Source organism: Nerophis lumbriciformis, linkage group LG16, assembly GCF_033978685.3.
Source record: "Nerophis lumbriciformis linkage group LG16, RoL_Nlum_v2.1, whole genome shotgun sequence".
In the NCBI taxonomy this organism is placed as follows: Eukaryota; Metazoa; Chordata; class Actinopteri; order Syngnathiformes; family Syngnathidae; genus Nerophis; species Nerophis lumbriciformis.
The window spans coordinates 40,352,157-40,378,517 of record NC_084563.2 but is presented as its reverse complement, the minus strand read 5'-3'; the positions used below and the strand labels follow the sequence as shown (position 1 = coordinate 40,378,517).

Below are 26,361 nucleotides of genomic sequence, written 5' to 3'. Positions count from 1 at the left end.
TCTGGGATGTTTGGAGTCTAGATTTGAGGGTTTTGGAGGTGCTAGGGTACCAGGAGGTGCATGCGTAATCGAAAAAGGGTTGAACGAGATTTCCCGCCAGAATCTTCATGGTGCTTTTGTTGACCAGAGAGGAGATTCTGTAGAGAAATCTCGTTCGTTGGTTGACCTTTTTGATTACCTTGGTTGCCATTTTATCACAGGAAATATTAGCCTCTAGAATGGAACCTAGGTAGGTGACCTCATCCTTCCTGGCGCTAACAATGTCACCCACTTTTATAGTGAAGTCACTGACTTTCTTAAGGTTGATGTGGGGCCCAAACAGGATGGATTCCGTTTTACCCAAGTGTATGGATAGCTTGTTGTCAGCGAGCCAGGTGCAAATTCTACAGAGTTCAGCACTGAGGATTTTCTCCACCTGTGACTTGTCCTTGCCGGATACCAGCAGGGCCGAGTCATCCACAAACAAAAAAAATTCACAGTCGCATGCTGATGACATGTCGTTTATGTATATTAGGAACAATAAAGGCCCTAATATACTGCCTTGGGGGACTCCACAGCTTACAGAGAGGGGGGGGGGGGGGGGGGCTGAGCTTATCCAACGGTATATTGTGGTTAATGGTGTCAAAGGCCTTCTGAAGGTCCAGCATGACCATGCCGCAGTATTTGCCCGCGTCCACCTCATGTTTGATGTGGTCGGTCAGATAGAGAAGGCATGTGTCAGTGGAGTGGTTAGTTCTGAAGCCGGATTGGAATTTGTACATGAGTTTATTTGTGGCAAGGTAACTATCGACCTGTTCATAAACTATTTTTTCCATTACTTTCGAAATGGAACTGAGAATAGAAACAGGTCGGTAGTTGCTAGGTTCTAATTTGCTTCCTTTTTTAAAGAGGGGAGTTACTCTTGCTATTTTGAAATCTTTTGGTACTTGGCCTTGAGTAATTGAGAGGCTTATTATGTGTGTGATGATCGGGGCAATGGTGGTGGCAGAGTCCCTGAGGAATCTGGAGGGGATATTATCAAGGCCGGTGGCCTTGTTTGGGTGGAGCGCGCTCAATTTTTTAATCACCTCGTCAGGTGAGACCATTTCTAATTTGAAATCGTTGCTGGATACTCCTAGCTTTCTGTAGAAAGCTTTAATGTGTTCTACACCAAAGCGACCAGAATGGTGGGACAGCTTGTTGACTAGAGTTGTGGCTATGCTGGTGAAAAAGGTGTTAAGTCTGCTTACTACCTCCATTTTGTCTGTAATGAGGGAGTCACCCTCCTTGATGTTGATGTTGGTGAGTATGGTTTTAAGTTTCTGGCTGCAACCAGGAAGCTGGTTGTTGAGGATTTTCCAGAGCTCACGTGGCTTATTTGTGTTTTCCTCTATTTTGTCGGTAATGTAATTTTTTTTTAAGGATTTAGTCAGGTTATTTGTCTTATTTCTTAATTTATTGCATTGCTTTTTGAGTGTTGAAAGGAGTGATTTGAGGTTATTATTGGGTTGTTTATCTACTTCGGTTTTGCACTTTTGGTATTCGGAGTATTTTCTGTCTCTGTCTTTTATGGCAGCCAAGAGGTCTGGATTCATCCATGGTTCAGAGTGGGCTTTGATCCTGACTGTTCTAACGGGAGCCATATCATTTAGTATCGCTAGGAACGCTGTTTTGAAGCGATCCCAAACAACATCAACCAGGTTGCTCGTGAGCACAGGGGACCAGTCCCACTCACCTAATTTAAGGTTGAAATTATCACTGGAGTATGTTTTAACTGATCTGGATTGAGCTGTTATGTGGCCATTGGCTTTGGGTTTAGTTATTTTGCGGGTGCAGAAGGTTAGATAGTGGTCGCTAAGACCACAGATCATGACCCCACTATTTTTTATGTTATGCCGGTCTGATGAGAGAATAAGATCTATGGTTGATTGGGTGGAATCACACACCCTTGTGGGTAGTGTTATTAGTTGGGAGAGGCCGTGCAGATTACAAAGCTTGCTGTAAGATTTGAAGACAGGCGCATCTCTGCGTTGAATATCTGTGTTCAAATCTCCAGTTATAATTTTCTCCACGTTGTCTACACCAGCCAAGTACTCCTTGAGAGCACCATAGAAATCACTCTGATTAAGGTGTCTGTAAACAGTCCCTATGGCTTAGCGTTTGTGAATTTGATTTCTGCCCACACAGATTCAAGGTTATTATGGTTAAGATCGGTTCGACTTATGTATTTAATATCCTGGTGAATATACATACAAACCCCACCACCATGCTTATTCCTGTCCTTTCTAATAACCGAGAAGTTTTCTATCTCTATCTCTGAGTGAGAAACACTTTGATCTTATTTAGTTTCAGAGAAACACAAGATTTTTACCTTATTGTTGTGGAACATTTCTCTGATTTGGTCGAGTTTAGTTCCAGAGAGACTGTTCACATTAAGGTGGATGATGTGTAGCCCACTGGAACCAAAAATAACATCAGAGTCCGCTGGGGAGAAGTATTGTCCAGAAGATGGAGTTGTATTGCAGTCCAATTCACTGTTTGTGCGGAGAGACTTGGGGGAGGGGAGAGGGAGAGAGGCACATTGTTCAACGGCCAGGTGATGGGGGAGGGGCGTAGTTGAAGAAGTTTTGCGGGTTTTGGTGATGTTGTTGTTGTTGTTGTTGAGAACAACGACCAACTTTGTACAAAACATCCCCTGTATCTTGTGTAGACCTTGGGGGGTCCAGGTGACGCGGTGAAGACCCCTAGGGCCTCGGGAGAGGCCAGGAGGACCTCCGCACTGTTGATGTCGACAGTCACCTCGTTGACCGCCGCCGCGTTGTTCGCCGCCGTGCTGTTCGCCGCCGTGCTGTTCGCCGCCGGGCCGCTTTCCTCCGCCGCCGAGCCGCTGTCCTCCACTGCCGCCGCCAAGCCGCTGTCCTCCGCCGCCGCCGCCGAGCCGCTGTCCTCCACCGCCGCCGCCGCCGCCGCCCGTGTGGATGAACGGGGTGAAGTCCTCTGTCGAGCCGCCGATCGCTGGAGCACAGGTGAGCTCGGGTTGTGATGAGCAGATAGGAGGTGTCGAAGCTAAGTTAGCTTCAATGGCGTCGTTAGCAGTAGCATTGCTAGGCTTCGCCAGCCAGGACAACATTAACTGGGTGGATACAGGTCCAGGGTTGACTTCGGTGTCTCCTGAGAGTAGAAGTAATAGTAGTATTGTTGATCTTCGGTCCAACCTTCCAGTCAGGGGCATGTTTCTTCTGTTTTGATATGCAGTTAGGCACGATGCTATCACGTTAGCTCCGAAGCTAAAGTGCTTCGCCGATGTATTGTCAATGAGATAAAAGTCACTGTGATTGTCCGTTTCGCGTTCACGACTCTCATTTTCAAGAGGGTAAAGTATTTGAGGTGGTTTAAAATACAAATCCGTGATCCACAATATAAAAAGGAGAAAGTGTGGAATCAAACGACCGCTACCATGGGAGGGAAAAAAGATGTGACCACTCTCCATGACGACATTAAGTATTTTTATTAACCTTCAACCCGACGTCTTTTTCGGAGTTAAAAACGTTTCGTTGCATGCAGAAATTTTGTTTCATTTTCTCTGCAGTCGTCCATTGATTTCATAAATGTAACCCATAATAGTTTGTTTATACATAGCACAAAGCAAAAAAAAACGTATTTCATTTTAAATTTCAAAAGAGTTTTGTGGCTCACATTGTTTTCTTTAATTTGTGAAACGGGTCAAAATGCTCTTTGAGTGGTAAAGTTGCAGACCCCTCGGCAATACAAATAAACTTTGATTGATTTATTGCATAATAATAATGATAATAATAACAGAGCCAAAAAGAGAAAAAAATAATAATGTAACATTGTTAAATCTTATCGTAATGATGCAAAATTGTGTGTTTTCGGCATTTAGTTTTTAAATTGTTAACTGGAGAAGAGGTTTAATTTGCCAAACGTGATGTAAGAAGGGATCTTATTCAGTGTGCATGCTCTTTGTGATGACGGGTGACTCGTGTGAATGGAGATGTTTTGATTATTATGATGATTAGCATACCTGTTGCTCTTGTCTTTCCACCTCCGCCATCACGACGTCATGGCCTTTGTGTTGGTCGATGACACACAGCAGGCAGATGCACTGCTTGTCCGTGCGGCAGTAGATCTCCAGCAGCCTGTTGTGTTGACCACACACGCACTCCTGGACCCTCTTGGAGGCTGTAATTAGCGTGTGCGTCTTAAGCTCGTTTGACTGGTAGTGCGGCTGAATGTTACTTTTTAATGGTACTTTCACTTAAATTCTACTTTTAAATGGTACTTTCATTTAAATGTTACTTTTTAGTGGTACATTTACTTAAATGTTACTTTTTAATGGTACTTTCACTTAAATTCTACTTTTTCATGGTACTTTCACTTAGATGTTACTTTTTAATATTACTTTCACTTAAATGTTACTTTCTAATCCTACTTTCACTTAGATTTTACTTTTTAATGGTACTTTCACTTTAATGCTACTTTTTAATGGTACGTTCACTTAAATGTTACTTTTTAGTGGTACCGTATTTTCCGCACTATTAGCCGCACCTAAAAACCACAAATTTACTCAAAAGCTCACAGTGCGGCTTATAACCCGGTGCGCTTTATATATGGATTAATATTAAGATTCATTTTCATAAAGTTTCGGTCTCGCAACTACGGTAAACAGCCGCCATCTTTTTTCCCCGTAGAAGAGGAAGTGCTTCTTCTTCTACGCAAGCAACCGCCAAGGTAAGCACCCGCCCCCATAGAACAGGAAGCGCTTCTTCTTCTACTGTAAGCAACCACCCGCCCGCGTAGAAGAAGAAGAAGAAGCGCGCGGATATTACGTTTCATTTCCTTTGTGTGTTTACATCAGTAAAGACCACAAAATGGCTCCTACTAAGCGACAGGTTTCCGGTTCATGAAAAGACGCAATCTCTCCATCCGCACACGGACTACTATTTCACAGCAACTGCCTAAAGACTTTCAAGAAAAGCTGGCTACTTTCCGTGCATATTGTAAAAACAAGATAGCTGAAAAAAAGATCCGGCCAGAGAACATTATCAACATGGACGAGGTTCCACTGACTTTTGATATTCCTGTGAACCGCACTGTGGATACAACGGGAGCACGTACGGTGAATATTCGCACCACAGGGAATGAGAAGTCATCCTTCACTGTGGTTCTCGCTTGCCATGCTAATGGCCAGAAACTTCCACCCATGGTGATATTCAAAAGGAAGACCTTGCCAAAAGAGACCTTTCCAGCCGGCGTCATCATAAAAGCTAACTCGAAGGGATGGATGGATGAAGAAGAAAAAGAAAAAGATGAGCGAGTGGTTAAGGTAAGTTTACGCGAAGAGGCCGGGTGGCTTTTTTCACGCAGCTCCGCCCATGTTGATATACGACTCCATGTGCGCCCACATCACGCTGGTTTTTAATATATTATTAAAGTTTGACTGACCTATCTGACTGTTTTTTTGACATTCCTTTAGCGCAGTTAGATGCGGCTTATAACACGGGGCGGCTTATAGGTGGACAAAGTTTTGAAATATGCCGTTCATTGAAGGCGCGGCTTATAACCCAGGGCGGCTTATGGTGCGGAAAATACGGTACTTTCACTTAAATGTTACGTTTTAATCCTAATTTCACTTAAATGTTACTTTTTAATCCTACTTTCACTTAAATGTTACTTTTTAATCCTATTTTCCCACAATCATTGCTGCTGTTTACCGACCACCAAAATACAGCAAAGATTTTATTAGTGATTTTTCTACTTTTATTGCTCATCTTTCTTCACTTTTCCCTAATATTGTACTGCTGGGGGATTTTACTTTTCACATGGACAGCACCAACAATACAATAGCCAGTGACTTTTCATCCTGTCGACAAAGCTTTGGTCTGCAGCAGTACATCAACTTCCCTGCCCACTGTAGAGGACACACACTTGATCTGGTTTGCTGTTCAGGTGTAAATGTTGTTAATGCCACTTCCCATTCACTACCTTACTCCGATCCCCTGCTAGTATCTTTTATTGTCAAATTAAGTTTTTCTACAATTACCTTTCCCCGCAATATCTGTTTTTGCAAAATCAAGGACATCGACTCTGACACTCTTTCCACCGCCATTGACAGCCTCCCGGACAGTGACTCTCTTTCCTCTCCCAATGAACTGCTCACCTACTACAACAATCTTCATCATCTACTGGACATGCTGGCTCCAGAAAAAATCAGAAGCGTCTCTTTCACCAACTCTGCACCCTGGTTTACTCCCACACTCCGCAAGTTAAAAACAAAGAGACGCCAATTTGAATGTCTTTACAAAAAAACTGGTCTCACTGTACACAAGGACATGTACATCCAACACCTTCAACATTACAAAGACTGCCTAAACAACATCAAATCATCCTACTACACAACTGTAATCGGTTCTAATGAAGGCAACTCCAAAACACTTTTTTCTATTCTTGGCAAATTTTCAAATCCTCCGCACTGACTTCCGTCTCATATGGCCTCAACTTCTTTTTGTTGTTCCCTTATGCAATTTTTTAATTCCAAAATCACCCAGATTCACCAACAACTTCCTTCTTCTTCTCCTCAACCCCAGTTCACCCCACCCTCATCCATTCATTTTCTAGTGTTTCACTGCCTTCTCAGTTGGACATCACTGCACTTATCTGTCCATCCAAGCAATCCACCTTCTTTTAGATCCACTCCCTACTGCTTTGGTGAAAGTCTGCCTCGCCTCACTGATCCGCCTCACTGATCCACCTCATCACCAACATCATCCATTCTTCTCTCACTACTGGAATTGTTCCCTCTGCTTTCAAAACAGCAGCCATAACACCAATTTTGAAAAAAAACAGGCTAAGATCCAAATAATTGTAATAATCTTCGTCCAATTTCGAATCTGCCATTCATCTCAAAAATCCTTGAAAAAACTGTCTCCTCCCAACTTCACTCCCACCTACACTTAAATAACCTATATGAACAATTCCAGTCTGGTTTCCGCCCCCTGCACAGCACTGAAACAGCACTAGTAACAATCACAAACGATCTCCTCCTGGCAGCTGATTCTTGTCTTCTCACTATCCTAATCATCTTAGATCTCACTGCAGCCTTTGACACCATTTCACACACTGTCCTCCTCCATAGATTGCACAGTATTGGCATCACAAGCACACCCCTTCACTGGTTTAGATCATATCTCTTCGACCGCACTCAGTTTGTTCAACTCCGTTCATTCAAATCCCCTCCGTGTCCCGTTTCCTCTGGTGTCCCCCAGGGCTCTGTTCTTGGTCCCCTGCTTTTTATTATTTACATTCTTCCCCTTGGCAATATGTTCCGTAAATTTAAAATACATTTTCACTGTTATGCGGATGACACCCAGCTCTACATCTCCACCAAACCAACTGCCTCTCTTCCTCCTTCCTCCCTTACAGACTGCCTCAGTGAACTCAAGCAGTGGTTCTCATCCAATTTCCTTCAACTCAATAGTAATAAAACCGAAATCCTACTTGTCGGTACAAAAACCATTCTTGCCAAAACCAACAGCTTGTCCATTACTCCCTGCAATTCCTCTGTCTCACCCTCCTCCCAAGTCAAGAGTCTGGGTGTCATCATCGACAGCACACTTTCCTTTCAAGCCCACATAAACAACATTACCCGGTCAGCTTACTTTCATCTACGAAACATTAATCGTCTTCGCCCATCCCTTACCCCTCATACTGCTGCCATACTAGTCCATAGCCTGGTCACCTCTCGCCTGGACTACTGCAACTCTCTCCTGTTTGGTCTCCCTCACAAGTCACTTCACAAACTTCAGCTTCTCCAGAACTCTGCAGCCCGGTTAATCACCAGAATCCCTTCAATCCAGCACATCACCCCTGTTCTGCAGCAAATCCACTGGCTACCCATCAAACATCGCATCCACTTTAAAATAGTTCTCCTCACTTTCAAAGCCATCCATAACCTCTCTCCATCATATCTCTCTGACCTGATCCATGTCGCCATGCCTTCACGTTCCTTAAGATCTTCTCCATCCATCCATCTCACTGTCCCCTTATTTAAAGTGTCCACCATGGGTGCCCGAGCTTTCGGCCGCTCTGCCCCACATCTTTGGAACTCTTTGCCACCAGACCTTCGTAACTTAGACTCAATATCCCTCTTCAAATCAAGACTCAAAACACACCTATTCCTGACTGCTTATTCATTGTAATCATCTTTTCTTCTCTATCTTTGTTGTTGCTGTTGTTTTTTATCCAATTTGATTTTATTGTTTTGATTTTGTACGGTGTCCTTGAGTGCCCAGAAAGGCGCCTTATACATGAAATGTATTATTATTATTATTATTAAGTTTCACTTAAATATTCCTTTAAGTGGTACTTTCAATTAAATGTTACTTTTTAATTGAACTTTCATTTAAATATCACTTTTTAATGGTACTTTCACTTAAATGTTACTTTTGAATGGTACTTTCATTTAAATGTTACTTTTTAATGGTACTTTTACTTGAATGTTACTTTTAATGGTACTTTCACTTAAATGGTACTTTTTAATGGTACTTTCATTTAAATGTTACTTTTTAATGGTACTTTCACTTAAATGTTACTTTTTAATGGTACTTTCACTTAAAATGTAACTTTTTAGTCGTACATTCACTTAAATGTTGCTTTTTCATGGTAAAGTCATTAAACAACTCTCTGCTCCATACTCTGTAAGTCTTTGCTGTCGTCCAGCATTCTTTGTTTCTTTACTTTGCAGCCAGTTCAGTTTTAGTTTCGTTCTGCATAGCCTTCCCTAAGCTTCAATGCTTTTTCTTGGCGGCACTCGCCTTTTGTTTATTATTGGCGTCGATACCTTTTTACCTGCACCCTGCCTCCCACTGTCATCTGCATATTGTGATCACGACACACCATGTTCCCGACATCTACAAAGCACTTAGCTACCTGCTGCCACCTACTGGTATGGAAGAGTATTACACGGTTTCTCTGCCGAGCTCTAGACAGCACTGACACTCAACAAGGGCGCATTATTTGCGGGTTATAATTACTGGTTTGCATTAACCCAATAAGTGAAATGACATAATCACCCACGTTGACAAACACTGGTCGACACGTGATCAGTTGGTGTTGGTGGTGACGTCATCATGGTGACTCACCTGCGGCTTCCCTTTGAACGGGAGGTGTGACACAGGCCGAGGGCGCTGCTTCTGCCTGGGCCGGCGGGGCGGGGGTAAGACGATGACTCGTACTACACGATGACAACAATGCCATTTCCACTGTCAACAACAACAACAAAAATGATTGGTCAACAGAAAACCAGCCACATCACTGTGTACTAGAATGTTGGGTTGCACGACATTACACATTTTTTAACTCATATGTGTTCATATGCAAGAGACGAAAACTAAAAATTCAGCAGGGGATGAAATAATTACAAACCCCAAAAGCAGTGAAGTTGTCAGGTTGTGTAAATGGTAAATAAAAAGAGAATACAACAAATCCTTTTCAACTTATATTCAATTGAATAGACTGCAAAGACAAGATATTTCATGTTCACACTGAGAAACTTTTTTTTTTTTTGCAAATAATCATGAACTTAGAATTTAATGGCAGCAACACATTGCAAAAAAGTTGTCGGAGGGGCATTTTTACCACTGTGTTACATGGCCTTTCCTTTTAACAACACTCAGTAAAGGTTAGGGAACTGAGGAGACACATTTTTGAAGTGGAATTATTTCTCATTCTTGCTTGATGTACAGCTTAAGTTGTTCAACAGTCTCCCTTCTCATATTTTAGCCTTCATATTGCACCACACATTTTCAATGTATGGACTACAGGCATGCCAGTCTAGTACCTGCACACTTTTACTTTGAAGCCACGCTGTTGTAAAACGTGGCTTGGCATTGTCTTGCTGAAATAAGCAGGGGCGTCCATGGTAACGTTGCTTGGATGGCAACATGTGTTGCTCCAAAAGCTGTATGTACCTTTCAGCATTAATGGTGCCTTCACAGATGTGTAAGTTACCCATTTCTTGGCCACTAATACACCCCCATACCATAACATATGCTGCCTTTTACACTTTGTGCCTAGAACAGTCCGGATGGTTCTTTTTCTCGTTGGTCCAGAGGACACGACGTCCAGAGTTTCCAAAAACAAATAGAAATGTGGACTCATCAGACCACAGAACACTTTTCCACTTTGCATCAGTACATCTTAGATGAGCTCGGGCCCAGGGAACCTGGCGGAGTTTCTGGGTGTTGTTGATAATTGGCTTTGGCTTTGCATAGTAGAGTTTTAACTTGCACTTACAGATGTAGCGACCAACTGTAGTTACTGACCGTGGTTTTCTGAAGTGTTCCTGAGCCCATGTGGTGATATCCTTTACACACTGATGACTGTTTTGATGCAGTACCGCCTGAAGGATCCAAGGTGTGTAATATCATGGCTTACGTGCAGTGATTTCTCCAGATTCTCTGAACCTTTTGATGATATTACGGAGCGTAGATGGTGAAATCCCTAAATTCCTTGCAATAGCTGGTTGAGAAATGTTGTTCTTAAACAATTTGCTCAGGCAAAGTGGTGACCCTCGCCCCGTCCTTGTTTAAAAATTTCATGGAAGCTGTTTTTATACCCAATCATGGCACCCACCTGTTCCCAATTAGCCTGTTCACCTGTGGGATGTTCCAAATAAGTCTTTGATGAGCATTCCTCAACTTTCTCACTCTTTTTTGCCACTTGTGCCAGCTTTTTTAAAAACATATCACAGGCATCAAATTCCAAAAGAGCTAATATTTGCAAAAATTAACAAAGTTTCTCAGTGTGAACATGAAATATCTTGTCTTTGCAGTCTATTCAATTGAATATAAGTTGAAAAAGATTTGTTGTATTCTCTTTTTATTTACCATTGACAACTTCACTGCTTTTGGGGTTTGTATTGGTGTAATGCATATTTAAATATCAAGTAACAGAACCTTTATTGTGAAACATTGTAATCTACTATAACATGACCAGTGTTGGGACTAACGCGTTACTGTAACGCCGTTAGTTTCGGCGGTAACTAGTAATCTAACGCGTTATTTTTTTATATCCAGTAACTCAGTTACCGTTACTACATGATGCGTTACTGCGTTATTTTACGTTATTTTTTAATGTAGTATCGGCTAGAAACAGAAGAAGTGTCGTCCTTCTGTCTCACAAGGAAAAGAAAAGGCGTGCTTTCCTCGACCGAGGAGCGGAGCGCAGGGGAGACGTTCCTCCAGGGCAGGGCCGGCCCGTGGCATAGGCCGTATAGGCAAATGCTAAGGGCGCCGTCCATCAGGGGGCGCCATGCCAGTGCCACAAATGTTGGAGAAAAAAAAAAAAAAAAAAAAAGTTGTTACTATTATTTCTAAATACAAAAAATAATCTCACGTTAATTAAAATGCAAAGTAAAGCCTATTTAATAGAAATATTATTTGTTACAACATTACGCCCCCCCCTCCTCCCCCCACACGGTGCGCCCCCTCCCTTCCCGTATCATGACTCGCCTTGGACGTCACCACATCAAAAAATCAACACAAGATGTCAAAACGGCCAAAACTGTCAGGTGCCCAGGGAAGAAAAAAGAGAAAAGAAGAAGAGGAGAAACGAGAAAAGACAGAGGTAGCAGGTAGGTAACGTTAGCCTACATGAAATTATTTGTCTGTTACAGAATGTGATAGTAACCTGGCTTTTTAGCATTAAGCTAATGTTACATGACTCGGCAATTGCTAATCAATAAATAGCTAGTTCTGTTTTAACGTCGGGTTAATATTGTGGAGGGGGCTAAATTGTTATGGAAAATAATAATGTAACGTTAGGTAATTACAGTACTCCCACCTTACATTCCTCAGGGACAGTTGTATTAGATCTTTTAAGCAGGTGTTTTTTGTTTACATTATTGCCTTCTGGTTAGCTAATGTTTTCCCTGCAGGTAATAGTCACTTTTCCACCCCTTTATATATTAGGTATAGTTGTAAGTAAAAAAAAAAGGTCAAAGACAAAGCTATTCGGGTTCTTGTGAGTATATACACTTCACTGCCGATGTGGGGGGGGGGGGGGGGGGGGGGGGCACCTAAAATCTTGCCTAGGGCGCCAGATTGATTAGGGCCGGGCCTGCTCCAGGGTCTATGTACTTCGGGGCTAACACCCTTCACTTTACCCGGCAGTGGGTCTTTACAGCTCCGGACTCGAGGGTGAATGACGAGGCCGGCGGTTTGTTGCAATTTTGTGACTTTATTGGTGTCTTGCACGCAGCCATCCACCAAGCTAGAGCACCTGCACGTACGCACTGTTGCGCTCCCTCGCCTCTCTCGCCCACTCACTCACTGACGTCACTCACCTCACATGCTGTCATTTCTTAAAGGGCCACACACACACACACACACACACACACACACACGCTACTCTCATAACAACTAAAAAGACCTCATGGCGAAGCCAGAAGTCGAGGTTCTTAACATGGATACATTGTCACTACTTTTCTTTTGTCGAGCACAAAGAAAATAACATTTTAGTTAAATGTAAGTTGTGTCTTGGATCAAAGATCCCATCTACTTAAAGTTAAAGTGACAATGATTGTCACACACACACTAGGTGTGGTGAAATTATTCTCCGCATTTGACCCATCACCCTTGATCACCCCCTGGGAGGTGAGGGGAGCAGTGAGTAGCAACAGTGACCGCACCCGGGAATACTGCCCAAAACAGCAATTCAAATCTGCTGAAACAGCTACATAAATGTAAATGGGTTATACTTGTATAGCTTTTCTACCTTTTTCAGGAACTCAAAGCGCTTTGACACTATTTCCACATTCACCCATTCACACACACATTCACACACTGATGGCGGGAGCTGCCATGCAAGGCACTAACCAGGACCCATCAGGAGCAAGGTTGAAGTGTCTTGCTCAAGGACACAACGGACGTGACTAGGACGGTAGAAGGTGGGGATTGAACCAGTAACCCTCAGATTGCTGGCACGGCCACTCTCCCAACTTCGCCACGCCACCTAAGCAACATGCTTTGACGAAGCTAGTAAAGAGAGACACAGACTCCGATGCCACTTCACCTCCACCTAAGGATTTAACGGAGGCAATGCTAGCCAGGACAACATTGATAGAGCCATTGCAGCGTATGTGCTAGAAGACATGCAGGCTATTTCTACAGTGGAGTCACCCGTTTTCTGGCAGCTAAATAGCATGATACCGGCGTCAAACAACAAATGGCACAGAAAACATGTTCCAAGTACCTGGACAGTGAGTACATAAACATGGAAAGCGAGCTAAAGAAAACACTCCAAACTCTGCCTCTGCTCATCATTGAAGGTACACACTCTGTCAATTCTCTTATATACTATTTCATTCTAGACTTCTAGAGTGTTTGATTTTCACATCACTCTAAATGTATAGACTATAAAGTTCACAAACATAAAGAGGGATGCTAGTGGGCCAGGCCAATCTTTCATTTTCTCTAAACTAAAACTGGGGAAATGTGTAGAGTCTTCTGGGCTTCACTACAGTGTTGATCTCCTGAATACATGATTTTATTTCACAATTCCTTGAGAGAAAAAAAATGCCTGATTAGGCTTTGTGTATGTCATGTGTGCCTTCCTTGGGTGAAGCCAGCTTTACAGCTATGTTGTTATTATGCGGTTTGTTACTTATGTATGTCATGTTGCAGCTATTTCAAATAGTTTTGTCAATTTGTTGTGGCCTGAAATAAATTGGCCCTTTGAAACATATCTTTGTCTTTGTGTGTTGTATGTAGACCACATTGCTTAGCAGAGTTCAGTGATGCAAATGCATGTCAAGTTGATCAACACATTGTATTATTCTCCAGTGCAATAACAGTACTGAAACGAAGGCTAAAAGGGCATTAATGGGAGCCTTAAAAAAAAGGAGAAAAAAATAAGTAACTAAATAGTTACTTTTCACAGTAACGCATTACTTTTTGGTGTAAGTAACTGAGTTAGTAACTGAGTTACTCTTGAAATAAAGTAACTAGTAACTGTAACTAGTTACTGGTTTTCAGTAACTAACCCAACACTGATCATGACACAAGCTGAAGAGTAGGAATCATTGTTTCTTCAAATGTAAAACAACAACCTGGTAATGATTCATCATAAATGTTTCACTACTGCTCTTTCGTTTCCTTCTAGAATACTTCCTTGCGTCACTAACTGCTAAAATATGATCAGTAACATAACTTCCTGTAAAACTACTAACTCAAAACTTGGCATATCATTTTAGCAAATACATATTTGAAGTCTACTGACTTTCAAATGAATAAATACATATATTAGCACAGTTCTTGATTAAGATTAATTTAACTTTATTATTATTAGAGTTACTTATAGGACAAAAATAATCCAAGGAGTTAAAAAAAAGGTTTTTCAAAATATATTAAATGTTTTTGTATTTTAATGTCACTTGTGAAAAAGTATGGTGTTTATGTTTGTCGTTGTCTAATTAAATGTATTTGTGTGATTGATGCTGTGTTGCTACCATGTTACGAAGTAAAATCAAATAAAAAGACACAAGTAAACCTTCTTCAAAAATGTCATTGAATCCTTCCTTGTAGTATTTCAACATCCACTCCTGGTAGACGTAAATATCTTTGAAAAGGATCAAGTTGAAGTCTGGCAGAAGTGAGGACATAGTCCAGGCTTTCAGGGACGGAAGTTTCTGCCGGCAGAGAAGAATTAAATTATTGTGATGGACTGTAATGTTAGCTTACATAGCTATGCTAATGTTGCTAACATTTGTGTGCCTCACTTACTTCAAATACTCTTTAATGTCAATTGTAAATACACTTGTCTCACTCTTTTATGTTACATTGTTGTATGTGATATATGACATCTATTACATTGTTGTATGTGATATATGACATCTATTACGTTGTTGTATGTGATATATGACATCTATTACATTGTTGTATGTGATATATGACATCTATTACACATACAACAACGCAATTAGTAACCATGGCAACCAAAACAAACTCAGGGAGGTGCACACACAGGAATTAAAATGAGTCCAAAACTAACAGAACTACACAAAACATGATGTAGACCACAGATCATGACATAGCCTCCCTTAAGGACAGATCCCAGATGTCCAAAAAAAAGACAAAAACCAAGCAGGGTCAAACGTCACGAGAGGGCGGAGGGAGGACTTGGCGGGGGAGGACTTGGCGGGGAGGGTGCAGCAGACGAAGCAGGCGTGGAGGGTGCAGCAGACGAAACAGGCATGGAGGGTACAGCAGACGAAGCAAGCGTGGAGGGTGCAGGAGAAGAAGCAGGCGTGGGTGCAGCAGACAAAGCAGGCATGGGTGCAGCGACAGGTTCTAGCCGTGGTGCAGCGACAGGTGCATTACATTGTTGTATGTGATATATGACATCTATTGCATTGTTCGGGGATCGGGGATGGCGTGGCGAAGTTGGTAGAGTGGCCGTGCCAGCATTCGGAGGGCTGCTGGTTACTGGGGTTCAATCCCCACCTTCTACCATCCTAGTCACATCCGTTGTGTCCTTGGGCAAGACACTTCACCCCTTGCTCCTGATGGCTGCTGGTTAGCGCCTTGCATGGCAGCTCCCGCCATCAGTGTGTGAATGTGTGTGTGAATGGGTGAATGTGGAAATACTGTCAAAGCGCTTTGAGTACCTTGAAGGTAGAAAAGCGCAATACAAGTATAACCCATTTATTATTATCATTTATCATTTGTTGTATGTGATGTATGACATCTATTACATTGTTGTATGAGATATATGACATCTATTACATTGTTGTATGTGATATATGACATCTATTATATTGTTGTATGTGATACATGACATATATTACATTGTTGTATGTGATATATGACATCTATTACATTGTTTTATGTGATATATGACATCTATTACATTGTTGTATGTGATATTTGACATCTATTACATTGTTGTATGTGATATATGACATCTATTACACTGTTGTATGTGATATGACATTTATTACGTTGTTGTATGTGATATATGACATATAGTACGTTGTTGTATGTGATATATGACATATATTACATTGTTGTATGTGATTTATGACAACTATTACATGTTTCAGTCTTAACCTGGAGAAAGTGCACGGGGTTCACGTTTTCTGCCAACTTGTCAAGCTGGACCCACATCCTCTGCTGCTCCTTGATCACAATGTCTGCCTCCTCCAGCGACTGCTCGACCTCACTGACCTCCAGCTTCTCCATGTTGTGGATCCTCTCAATCAACCCAAAGTGCTTCTCCTCCAAGTAGCTGGTCATCTTTTTTATGAGTTCCTCACTTGTCTTCGTCAGCTTCCAGGCATAGTCCTTCGAGAGAACCGTGACGTTTGTGACGTGTGTGCATTTAACCCAAAAAGTGTGCGAGGGTTGTTTGGTCTTACTTTGACAGAGGAGAGGTTTTCTTTGACCTTCTCAGCCATCTTCTCTGCTTGCTGGATGTTCTCCTGACAGTCGTGCTTCATCTTACCAAGCTGATTCTGGAGACAATGAAACATTCAAGACACATCAAGCCAAAAGAAACCCTTCATGACACCAGGGTGGTCTTCCTGCCTCATCAAAGCACCTTAACTCATCCTATGTACGAGTGGTCTAAAAAAGTGTTCCTAGAGAACTGCAATCTATTTAGTTGTTGGATGACATCATTGTAAGACCTACAAAAAAACGCAAGTTGCTTTTTCAAAAGTGTCTAAAGAGTGTTAACATACTCCCCAAATATAGCAACCAATGAAATCATAAATATTTATAATGGCCTTTTATATTAGGTGTAAATTCGCATGGTGTTACACCGGGGTCGGACGGTTATGCGCAGATCGTTTCCCCAAACAGGCATTCGGAAGCAGTGTGCAGGTGTCATGATCTGTGGTCTAGATCATGTTTTGTGTAGTTCTGTTAGTTTTGGACTCCTTTTAGTTCCTGTGTGTGCACCTCCCTGAGTTTGTTTTGGTTGCCATGGTTGCTAATTATGTTCACCTGTGTTTGATTCGTGTTCGGCCGCTCACCTGCTACCCGAGCACTAACCAGAGGCATTATTTAAGCCTGCCTTTGCCAGTCAGTCGGCCTGGCGTCATTGTTTGTTTCATGCAATGCCTCTGTTCTTTCTGCTCGTTCCATGCCTTGACAAGTAAGTTTTTGTTTGTTCCTGCTACAGTTAGTAAGTTAAGAATAAATCATGTTTTTATCTGCACGCCATGTCCGGAGTAGTCATTGCATTCCTGGGGGAACGACCCCGCAGCAAGCTGCGACCCCCCCCATCGTGACAGAATGACGCCAGCAAGAAGTTTTCCCGCAACGGACATGGAGGAGATGGATGAAGGCACGTGGGAGGTGTTGCGCGCAATGGAGGCGGAGACTCTTTGCTATTCCCCCTTGGCGCGCCAGGACCTGATGTGGGGCCCTAACGGAAAGTTGGTCCCAATCAACTCCGTATGGCCTGAGGACATTGTCACACCTCCGCAGTACCGGATGCGTCAGCGAAGACGGAAGCTGTTCAAAAGGGCTTCACTTTGCTGCCAGGACGCGCCACTCCCTCAGACTCCTCCTCCGGTACAAAGCCCGCCCACGTCACAGACCTTTTCCTTTTGTCCGCCCACACAACCTCAGGTGGGGGTTAGAAATAGACTTTTTGGACAATTTAAAGGGTAGGAGTCTACCCCCCTCCTGACCTCCCTCCACCCACCCCTAAAGACGGTTCCAGACCGCAAGGAGCGCGCCTGGTGTCCGCTCCTTGAGGGGGAGGCTAGGGCCGGGAGCTGTGCTAGTGGGGTGGCTCAGCTGCGCCCAGCCAGGCAGCAACCTCCAGCCCGTCCACCACCACCAGTCCATCGGCATGCCAAGCCGCATCCCCCAGCTAGGCCACCTCCGCCAAGCTCATGGCTAACCTCAGCCCGGGTGGGCCTGCAGACACCACCATCATCTCCGGTGGGCCCGCAGACACCACCATCATCTCCGGTGGGCCTGCAGACGCCACCATCATCTCCGGTGGGCCTGCAGGAGCCATCCTCCTCAGCACCTTAATTTCCTGCTCCTCGGCTAGCACCAGTTCCTGTTCCTGCTCCTCGGCTAGCACCAGCACCTGTTGCTGCACCACGGCTAGCACCACGGCTAGCACCAGTAGCAGCACCACGGCAAGCACCTGTCGCTGTACCACGGCTAGCACCTGTCACTGCACCACGGCTCGCACCTGTCGCTGTACCACGGCTAGCACCTGTCGCTGCACCATGACTAGCACCTGTCGCTGCACCACGGCTAGCACCTGTCGCTGCACCCACGCCTGCTTCGTCTGCTGCACCCTCCACGCCTGCTTCGTCTGCCACTGCTTCCACGCCTGACTCGTCTGCCGCTGCTTCCACGCCTGACTCGTCTGCCTCTGCATCCACGCCTGCCACGTCGTCGTCTACTGCATCCATGCCTGCCACGCCGATGACGCGCCCACCTCCCCGTCGGCTACAGATGTGGCCGTTTCCTGGTCGCCCGCCTCACCAAGTGCACCCGCCTCGCCAAGTGCAGTTCAACGCGTCGCCGCCACCTGACTCGCCCTCGCTGGTTGCAGGGACACTTGGTCTGGCGACCCCTCGCCAAGTCCTCCCTCCGCCCTCCCGTGACTTTTGACCCTGCTTGGTTTTTGTCTTTTTTTTGGACATCTGGGATCTGTCCTTAAGGGGGGCTCTGTCATGATCTGTGGTCTTCATCATGTTTTATGTAGTTCTGTTAGTTTTGGACTCATTTTAATTCCTGTTTGTGCACCTCCCTGAGTTTGTTTTGGTTTGCTAATTATGTTCACCTGTCTCTGACTAGTGTTCAGCCGCTCACCTGCTACCCGAGCACTAATCAGAGGCATTATTTAAGGTTGACCCCTCCATCGTGACAGCAGGTAGGAATAAATTATTTATTGTAGTAAATCAGGCGAGAAAACAAGAATAGAAAAGTGTGCCGATTGCACGGGAAGCTAGGGTATAGGCTTAACCAAAGACTAGCCAAAAGCAGGCACAAGAAATAAAGAAATCCAACGTAGCAAACAAAACAGCCAGGCAGAGTGTGGCAAGAGGCAGGAATAAATAGCTCTCTGATTGGTGACCAGGAATATGTGAGTGTCTCGACCACTAATCAAAGGCAGGTGACAATAATCAGCATCCATGGCAACCAAGACACAAACCAGGGTGCTGAAACCGAACAAAATCAAGAACTAAGGAAATACAAAACTAAACAGAACATGATCCAAGCAACGGATCATGACAGTACCCTCCCTTCTTAAGGGATGTATATATATATATATATATATATATATATATATATATATATATATATGGGCAGCATGGTGGCACAGGGGTTAGTGCATGTGCCTCACAATACGAAGGTCGTGAGAACAATCCAGGGCTCGGGATCTTTCTGTGTGGAGTTTGCATGTTCTCCCCATGACTGCATGGGTTCCCTCCAGGTACTTCAGCTTCCTCCCACCTCCAAAAACATGCACCTGGTGATAGGCCCCTCCCACCTCCAAAGACATTCACCTGGGGATAGGTTGATTGGCAACACTAAATGGTCCCTAGTGTGTGAATGTGAGTGTGAATGTTGTCTGTCTATCTGTGTTGGCCCTGCGATGAGGTGGCGACTCGTCCAGGGTGTACCCCGCCTTCCGCCAGATTGTAGCTGAGATAGGCTCCAGCACCCCCCGCGACCCCAAAGGGAATAAGCGGTAGAAAATGGATGGATGGATGGATTAATTAAAATGTATTTGATTTTAGTTAATTCATTTTCAAAATGTAATTCTATTAAGATTATTATGGCGATCTTATAACATGTGTTAACATATTTTTGTCGCTCTTGATACACGTCACAACCTCCAATGTGCGACACCCGCCAGTGTGCGGTTCCTTTAACTTTTCGACCCCAGGTGGGCTTACTATGGAGAATTCAAAGAAAAGAAAAGTGTCTGAAGAAAACAGAACGTTCAATGTTAAGTGGGCAGATGCGTTTGCTTTCACTGCTGACGAGACTGCTTTACTTGTGTGCTTAATATGCAATGAGAAACTCGCTAACAACGAAAAGTCAAATGTCACAAGACATTTCCAAAATAAACACGCAGCATTTGCTCACAAATATCCGGATGGAGATGAGAGAAAAAAAAGCTTTTTCGGAACTGACACGGAAGGCTGATTTGAGCAACAATCACTTCAAGAAGTGGATGAAGTCTGCAAATATAAGTACAGGGTGACACAAAAAAAGCGTTCATCACCTAAACTTGAATAACTTTTGAAATAATTAATCAAGTCTTTTTATTTTACAGATTTACCAAGGAGAATTAATGTTCTAAAAGTTTAGAAAATTTCAACTTCGAGATGCCATGGACTACTGAACAAAAGACATTTATAGTTGAAGCCTATTTTCGGCTGAATTCTATCCATGCGGCTCAATTGCAAAACAAAGAACGGTTTGGATGTTGTGAATTTCCTGCCCAAACAATAATCTACAGATGGGTCAACAAGTTCCGAACCCATGGGACTGTTAATAACCTCAGTCGTAAAGATACTAACAGACAATCACACTCTGGACGACCAAAATCATCAAGGAAACCGCAGAACATTGATGCAGTCAGAGACTGTGTTGTTCGCAGCCCACGCAAGTCTGTGCGTCGACGAAGTCAGGAGCTTGGAATGAATCGGGAGTCTGTGCGGAGAATTTTGATGGCAGATCTCGACCTCTATCCTAACAGGATACATATTAAACAAAAGCTCACACCTGCCGACATGAGGAAACGAGTGATCATGTCCCAGTGGTTTTGCAATAAGATTGACACTGCGCCAGACTTCCTTGACAATGTCTGGTTTTCGGATGAGGCACATTTTCTGCTGTCAGGTGATGTGAACTCTAAGAACAACATTTTGTGGGGTAGCACAACCCCTGAGTACTGTCTGCAAAGGCCATTACACTCAGTCAAGTGCACTGCATGGGTCGCCATCTCCAAACATGGCATCATTGGACCATTCTGGTTCGAGGACGACAACGAGCGGTTTGTGACAATCAACACCGAGCGATATGTTCAGGTGCTTGGCAAATTCTGGACAGCACTTGGTCGATGAAGAGGGGTCGTCAGGGAAATTGTGCAGAAAATCAAGGATATGCCCCTCTCTGCAAAGACTGTCAAAGACAGAACCATAAAAATGGCAGAAGACATCACCAGACAGCAAGTTAAAGACATCAATTCAGCTGTTGCCTACTCAATTGCCTGTGATGAATCTAAAGACAAAGGTGATATTGAACAAATAGCACTGTTCTGTTCTGCCGGTATGTTAACTCTGCTGGGCCACAGGAAGAAATTATTGAGTTGATACCACTAAAAGGCCAAACACGGGGGGAGAACGTCTGTGAGGCTGTCTTGAACTGTTTAAGAGCCAAAGGAATAAAACCGCCCACCTGGTGTCAGTGGCTACAGACCAGTATGAAAGGAGCGCACAAGAGCTTTGTGGCTTTACTGCAAAAGTCGCTGGACAGAAACTTGCTGACTATTCACTGCATCCTGCACCAAGAGGCTGTGTGTGCTCAAACATTTCCTCCGGAATGCACAGACGTAATGAATGTTGTCATTCAGATTGTCAATAAAATAATGGTGAAAGGTTTAAATCACTGTCTGTTTTGTTCGTTACTGGACGAGCTGGAAAGCACATATTCTGATCTCCTGTTGCACAACAAAGTCCGGTGGCTGTCCAGAGACGAGGTGCTGAAACGCTTTGGGAGAAGTGAAAACCTTTCTGGGCAGCAAAGGGCTCACATATCCTGTGTTGGAACAGCCAGAGTGGCTGGAAAAGCTACACTTCATGGTAGACATGACAGCGCACCTGAACACGCTAAACACAGCTCTTCAGGGGAAAGGACACAGCCCTGCACATGTTGGAGGAGGTTTTGGCATTCCAGCGCAAGTTGACAGTGCTTGCCAGAGATTTACAGAAAGGTACACTGTCACACTTCCCCAGTTTGAGTGAGTTCAAAAAAGCTCACATTGTGAATTTAGAGTATTTACATTCTGCAGTCATTGCAATGCAAACATTGTTTGGGAAACAATTCAGTGAGTTCAGAGAGGAAAAAAACACATTATCCTTCCCTGTCACTCCCCTCACCCTCCATCCATCCCTGTTGAATATGACAGCATTTCCAGGTGTGAGTCCACCTGATCTTGAGATGGAACTGGCTGACATAGCCGACAAAGACATGTGGGTGTCCAAGTTAACAGCGTACCTTGAAGATGTTTCACACCACAAGGCCGTTCTTGCTCAGAATCACAAATGGTGTGATATTGAAAACCTCCCCAAACCAGACAAACTTGTGTTTGAAACTTGGAACGCTATCCCCGACTTTTATGTGAACATGAAAAAGTATGCACTTGGAGTCCTGCCGATCTTTGGATCCACATATGTATGTGAGTAGGTGTTGTCCAACATGAACTTTATTCAAAACAAACATGGCACACGCCTCACAGATGAGAGCTTACCATCCTGTGTGAAGACAAAGGTGACGTCATACAGCTCTGATGTGGAGACGCTGTGCGCTGCGTGCGGTTCAGGAGCAGAAATCACATTGACCAAGTATGATAAATATTTTAATTTCCTATAATTTTGCATATATTCACATTTTTTAATTGTTCAGTGAAATAGACATTGTATTATTCAGGTTGGCAGCTGAATGTACGGCGCCAGTAAAAGGATGACGGCACAGAGAGAGAGGACGGCATTTTCGGTTCTCTGCCAGTGGATCATTTAAGTTTGGCGTTTTGTTTTTTCATTACTACAAGGAGGACTTAAATAGACATTAAGTATTTTACTTAAACTTCAACCCGACTTCTTTTTCGGAGTTAAAACGTTTTGTTGCATGCAGAAATGTTGTTTCATTTTCTCTGCAGTCGTCCATTGATTTCATAAATGTAACCCATAATAGTTTGTTTATACATAGCACAAAGCAAAAAAAACGTATTTAATTTTAAATTTCAAAAGAGTTTTGTGGCTCACATTGCTTTCTTTAATTTGTGAAACGGGTCAAAATGGCTCTTTGAGTGGTAAAGGTTGCAGACCCCTGGGCTATACAACTAAACTTTGATTGATTTATTGCATAATAATAATGATAATAATATTAGAGCAAAAAAGAGAGCAAAATAATAATGTAGCATAGTTAAATCTTATCGTAATGATGCAAAATTGTGTGTTTTCGGCATTTAGTTTTTAAATTGTTAACTGGAGGATTTACTTTAAAGAAGAGGTTTAATTTGCCAAACGTGATGTAAGAAGGGATCTTATTCAGTGTGCATGCTCTTTGTGATGACGGGTGACTCGTGTGAATGGAGATGTTTTGATTATTATGATGATTAGCATACCTGTTGCTCTTGTCTTTCCACCTCCGCCATCACGACGTCATGGCCTTTGTGTTGGTCGATGACACACAGCAGGCAGATGCACTGCTTGTACGTGCGGCAGTAGAACTCCAGCAGCCTGTTGTGTTGACCACAGACGCACTCCTGGACCCTCTTGGAGGCCGTAATTAGCGTGTGCGTCTTAAGCTCGTTTGACTGGTAGTGCGGTTGAATGTGCAGTTCGCAAAACGAGGCCAAACACACCAAGCACGATCTGACCGCCTTGTACTTTCTCTTCGGGCAAACATTGCACTCCACGTCGTCCTCCTCCGCCAGAGTTCGACCCGCCGAGGCCTCCTGGAGTCCACTTTGCTTAAATATTCCCACCACGTCATCCAGTAAGATGCTTCGGCCAAGCACCGGTCGCGGGTTGAAAGTCTGCCGACATTGAGGGCAGTTGAAAACCTTCAAGTTGCTATTATCGTCCCAGTAGCTGCTGATGCATTCGGAGCAGTAACTGTGGCCGCATGGAATGGTCACTGGGTCCTTCAGGACATCCTGACACATTGCACAGTTGAACTGGTCTTTGTCCAGGACCATCCCGCCATGAGCCATCCTTCAAAGAGGTGCAGGAGGGGACCACACTGTTACGGGTTTTAAAGGTATTTTAATGTCTTTAATATCCTTTGTTTTCTTTGATGTTTGATGTTTCCCTTCTACACACATGTAAGAGGGATGTGTGCTATGGCTATGAGTTGTTTTTCCTTTGGCCTCAGTCTGGACCCCCTCTCCAGGGGCCCAGGCTTAGACCGATTTTGTTTTTTCTCACCCCCAAACCCCCCATTGTTTACCTGTATCTCACCTTTTTTGTAAGGGGCGCCGGAAGTTGGCAGACCCGTCAGCGATCCTGTTCTGTCTCCCTGTAATGTGTCTGCTCTTGAATGGGATTGTGCTGAAAATTTTTAATTTCCCCTCAGGGATTAATAAAGTATTTCTGATTCTGATTCTGATTCTGATTTAAAATACATTTTCTGACTAGTGACGTCATCCAGCCCCCTCACCTAAACACGATCTCCCCAAACTTGGAAACTTGGAAGACGTTTCGCCCCTCATCTGAGTAGGCTTCATCAGTTCATGCTCATAGATTTAGATTGGTCAGTTTTAATCCAGCGGCTGGTGCCAAAACCCCAAATATTTATACTCCAAAACCAGTAGAGAGTGTGCCTGGGCAAGGATGGTTTCGCCGTATCGTGGTGAGAAAAACAACGTTTTAATGCAAACGAGCAACCCTACCTGTCAATGTCAACGACAGTCGTTGACGTGTAAATTCCCCTCGTTAGCATTGAGGTATTGTTTGGCCGAAACCATCCTTGCCCAGGCACACCCTCCTGGTTTTTGGGGTGTAAATATTTGGGGTTTTGGCACCAGCCGCTGGACTAGATCTGACCATTCGAAGTTTATAAGTACGTACGGATGAAACCTACTCGGATGAGCGGCGAAACCTCTTCCAAGACGATTGAATGCCCTGAGATGACAAGTTTGGGGAGATTGTGACAAAGTGGGGGGGGGGCAGGATGACATCACTAGTCAGAAAATGTGTTCTAGATTAATTCAAAAATCGTCATGGCACAAACAAAACAATTTTACAGCACATGTTCTTTTTTAGATAGTAAATCTAAATATTGATAATAGATACAGTACGTAAAACATATCACATAGATCCAGAGCAAAAAAAATGGAAAAAATTCAAGCAAGACCTTACGCTTTGTGGAATGAAATGAAGTTATTTTCAAGTTGGATATTCAACAGATTGGACTCCAACCACACCGACTGTTTGGCGAACCGTCTCCAGGATTAGAAGTTCAAAAGTAGCGACACGCAGGTAGACTTTCCCCTCCTTGATTCCAACATGGACTTTGAAGTCAGAGCTGTTTGTCCCTACAGTACAGTTTCTGTTTCGTTTTGATGCAGGCTTGAAAAACAATTGTGATTACTGTATCGTATCAATACTTGGCAAAAGAAATGGAAAACATTAAAGCGAGAAGTTTCACTTTATGTATACAGGAAGTGGACCAAAGTGAGTTAGTTTCAAGTTGGATATTCAACAGACTGTTTGGGGAACCGCTCCAAGCATTAAATTAACTACACAAAAATAGACATTTACCTCCATTTACTTCCAAATCAAATCAACTTTATTTATAGACACACACAAAGACTCAAGTCAAACCTGTTTGTCAATTCATCACCGGCTGACTGAGAGTATGTACCTACAGGAACATTTAGCTTTTGTTTTGACGCTGGGTTGAAAGAATAAATGTCTCTTGGAGGAGTGAGTCACGCCCAGGCAGAAACGATCGCGGGGTGAAAATGATGTAATACAATGCCTCGCCACGAGTGGACACAGACGGAGCACCGGACTTCCTCCACCTGTCAATAGTGACATCACAAAAGTTAATTTTAGTTTAGTTCTGCAAACGAGTTAAAGAAAGTCTGGAACAAGCACAGACATGCTGTAAATTTTGGGCTTCAGACAGACGTTTGGAATTAATGTTTCCAACTCTGTGAGGAAAGTTGGGATTGATGAGCAGCTGACAACCACCCCCATCGGCTATCAATCAGTGTGTGTGTGTATTCACCATTGGCTGGATCTTTGCAGTGGTCACTCTCTTGATCGCACAATCTGAATAGCGACTGGACCGCTGTTTTCAGAGTTCAAATGCATTCACGATGTTTTCATCACCACTACAGCTGGGTTTGGGTGTGTATGCGTGTGTCTGCCTGTCTCTGTGTGTGTGTGTGTGTGTGTGTGTGTGTGTGTGTGTGTGTGTGTGTGTGTGTGTGTGTGTGTGTGTGTGTGTGTGACGCCCGAATGAGATGTAAGTGTGCTAGCCACTAGGCTAAAACCCAACACAGCGGCTAGCACACTCTTTGAAGTTGTCAGGGAGAGAGGTTAACGAACCACCCTGACTGGGCACCGTTACACCCGCACTAGTAAAG

At 43.6% G+C, this 26,361-nt stretch overlaps 1 protein-coding gene across 4 annotated transcripts in view; it reads right to left on the bottom strand.

Moving 5' to 3' along the window:
• LOC133617436 (uncharacterized) overlaps positions 1-23,979 on the bottom strand; it is a 40,886-nt gene extending 16,907 nt beyond the window's left edge. For 3 of the 4 annotated variants that reach the window (XM_072914965.1, XM_072914967.1, XM_072914968.1), the window contains exons 1-6: positions 23,389-23,979; positions 16,412-16,507; positions 16,104-16,337; positions 14,545-14,683; positions 9,138-9,257; positions 4,022-4,179 (exon numbers count right to left, since the gene is read on the bottom strand). In XM_072914965.1, coding sequence (XP_072771066.1) covers positions 4,022-4,179; positions 9,138-9,257; positions 14,545-14,683; positions 16,104-16,337; positions 16,412-16,507; positions 23,389-23,979 — 1,338 coding nt within the window. The remainder of the gene's footprint in view (positions 1-4,021; positions 4,180-9,137; positions 9,258-14,544; positions 14,684-16,103; positions 16,338-16,411; positions 16,508-23,388) is intronic. The other variant, XM_072914966.1, reaches the window with a different exon arrangement.
• Positions 23,980-26,361: the final 2,382 nt, after the last annotated feature.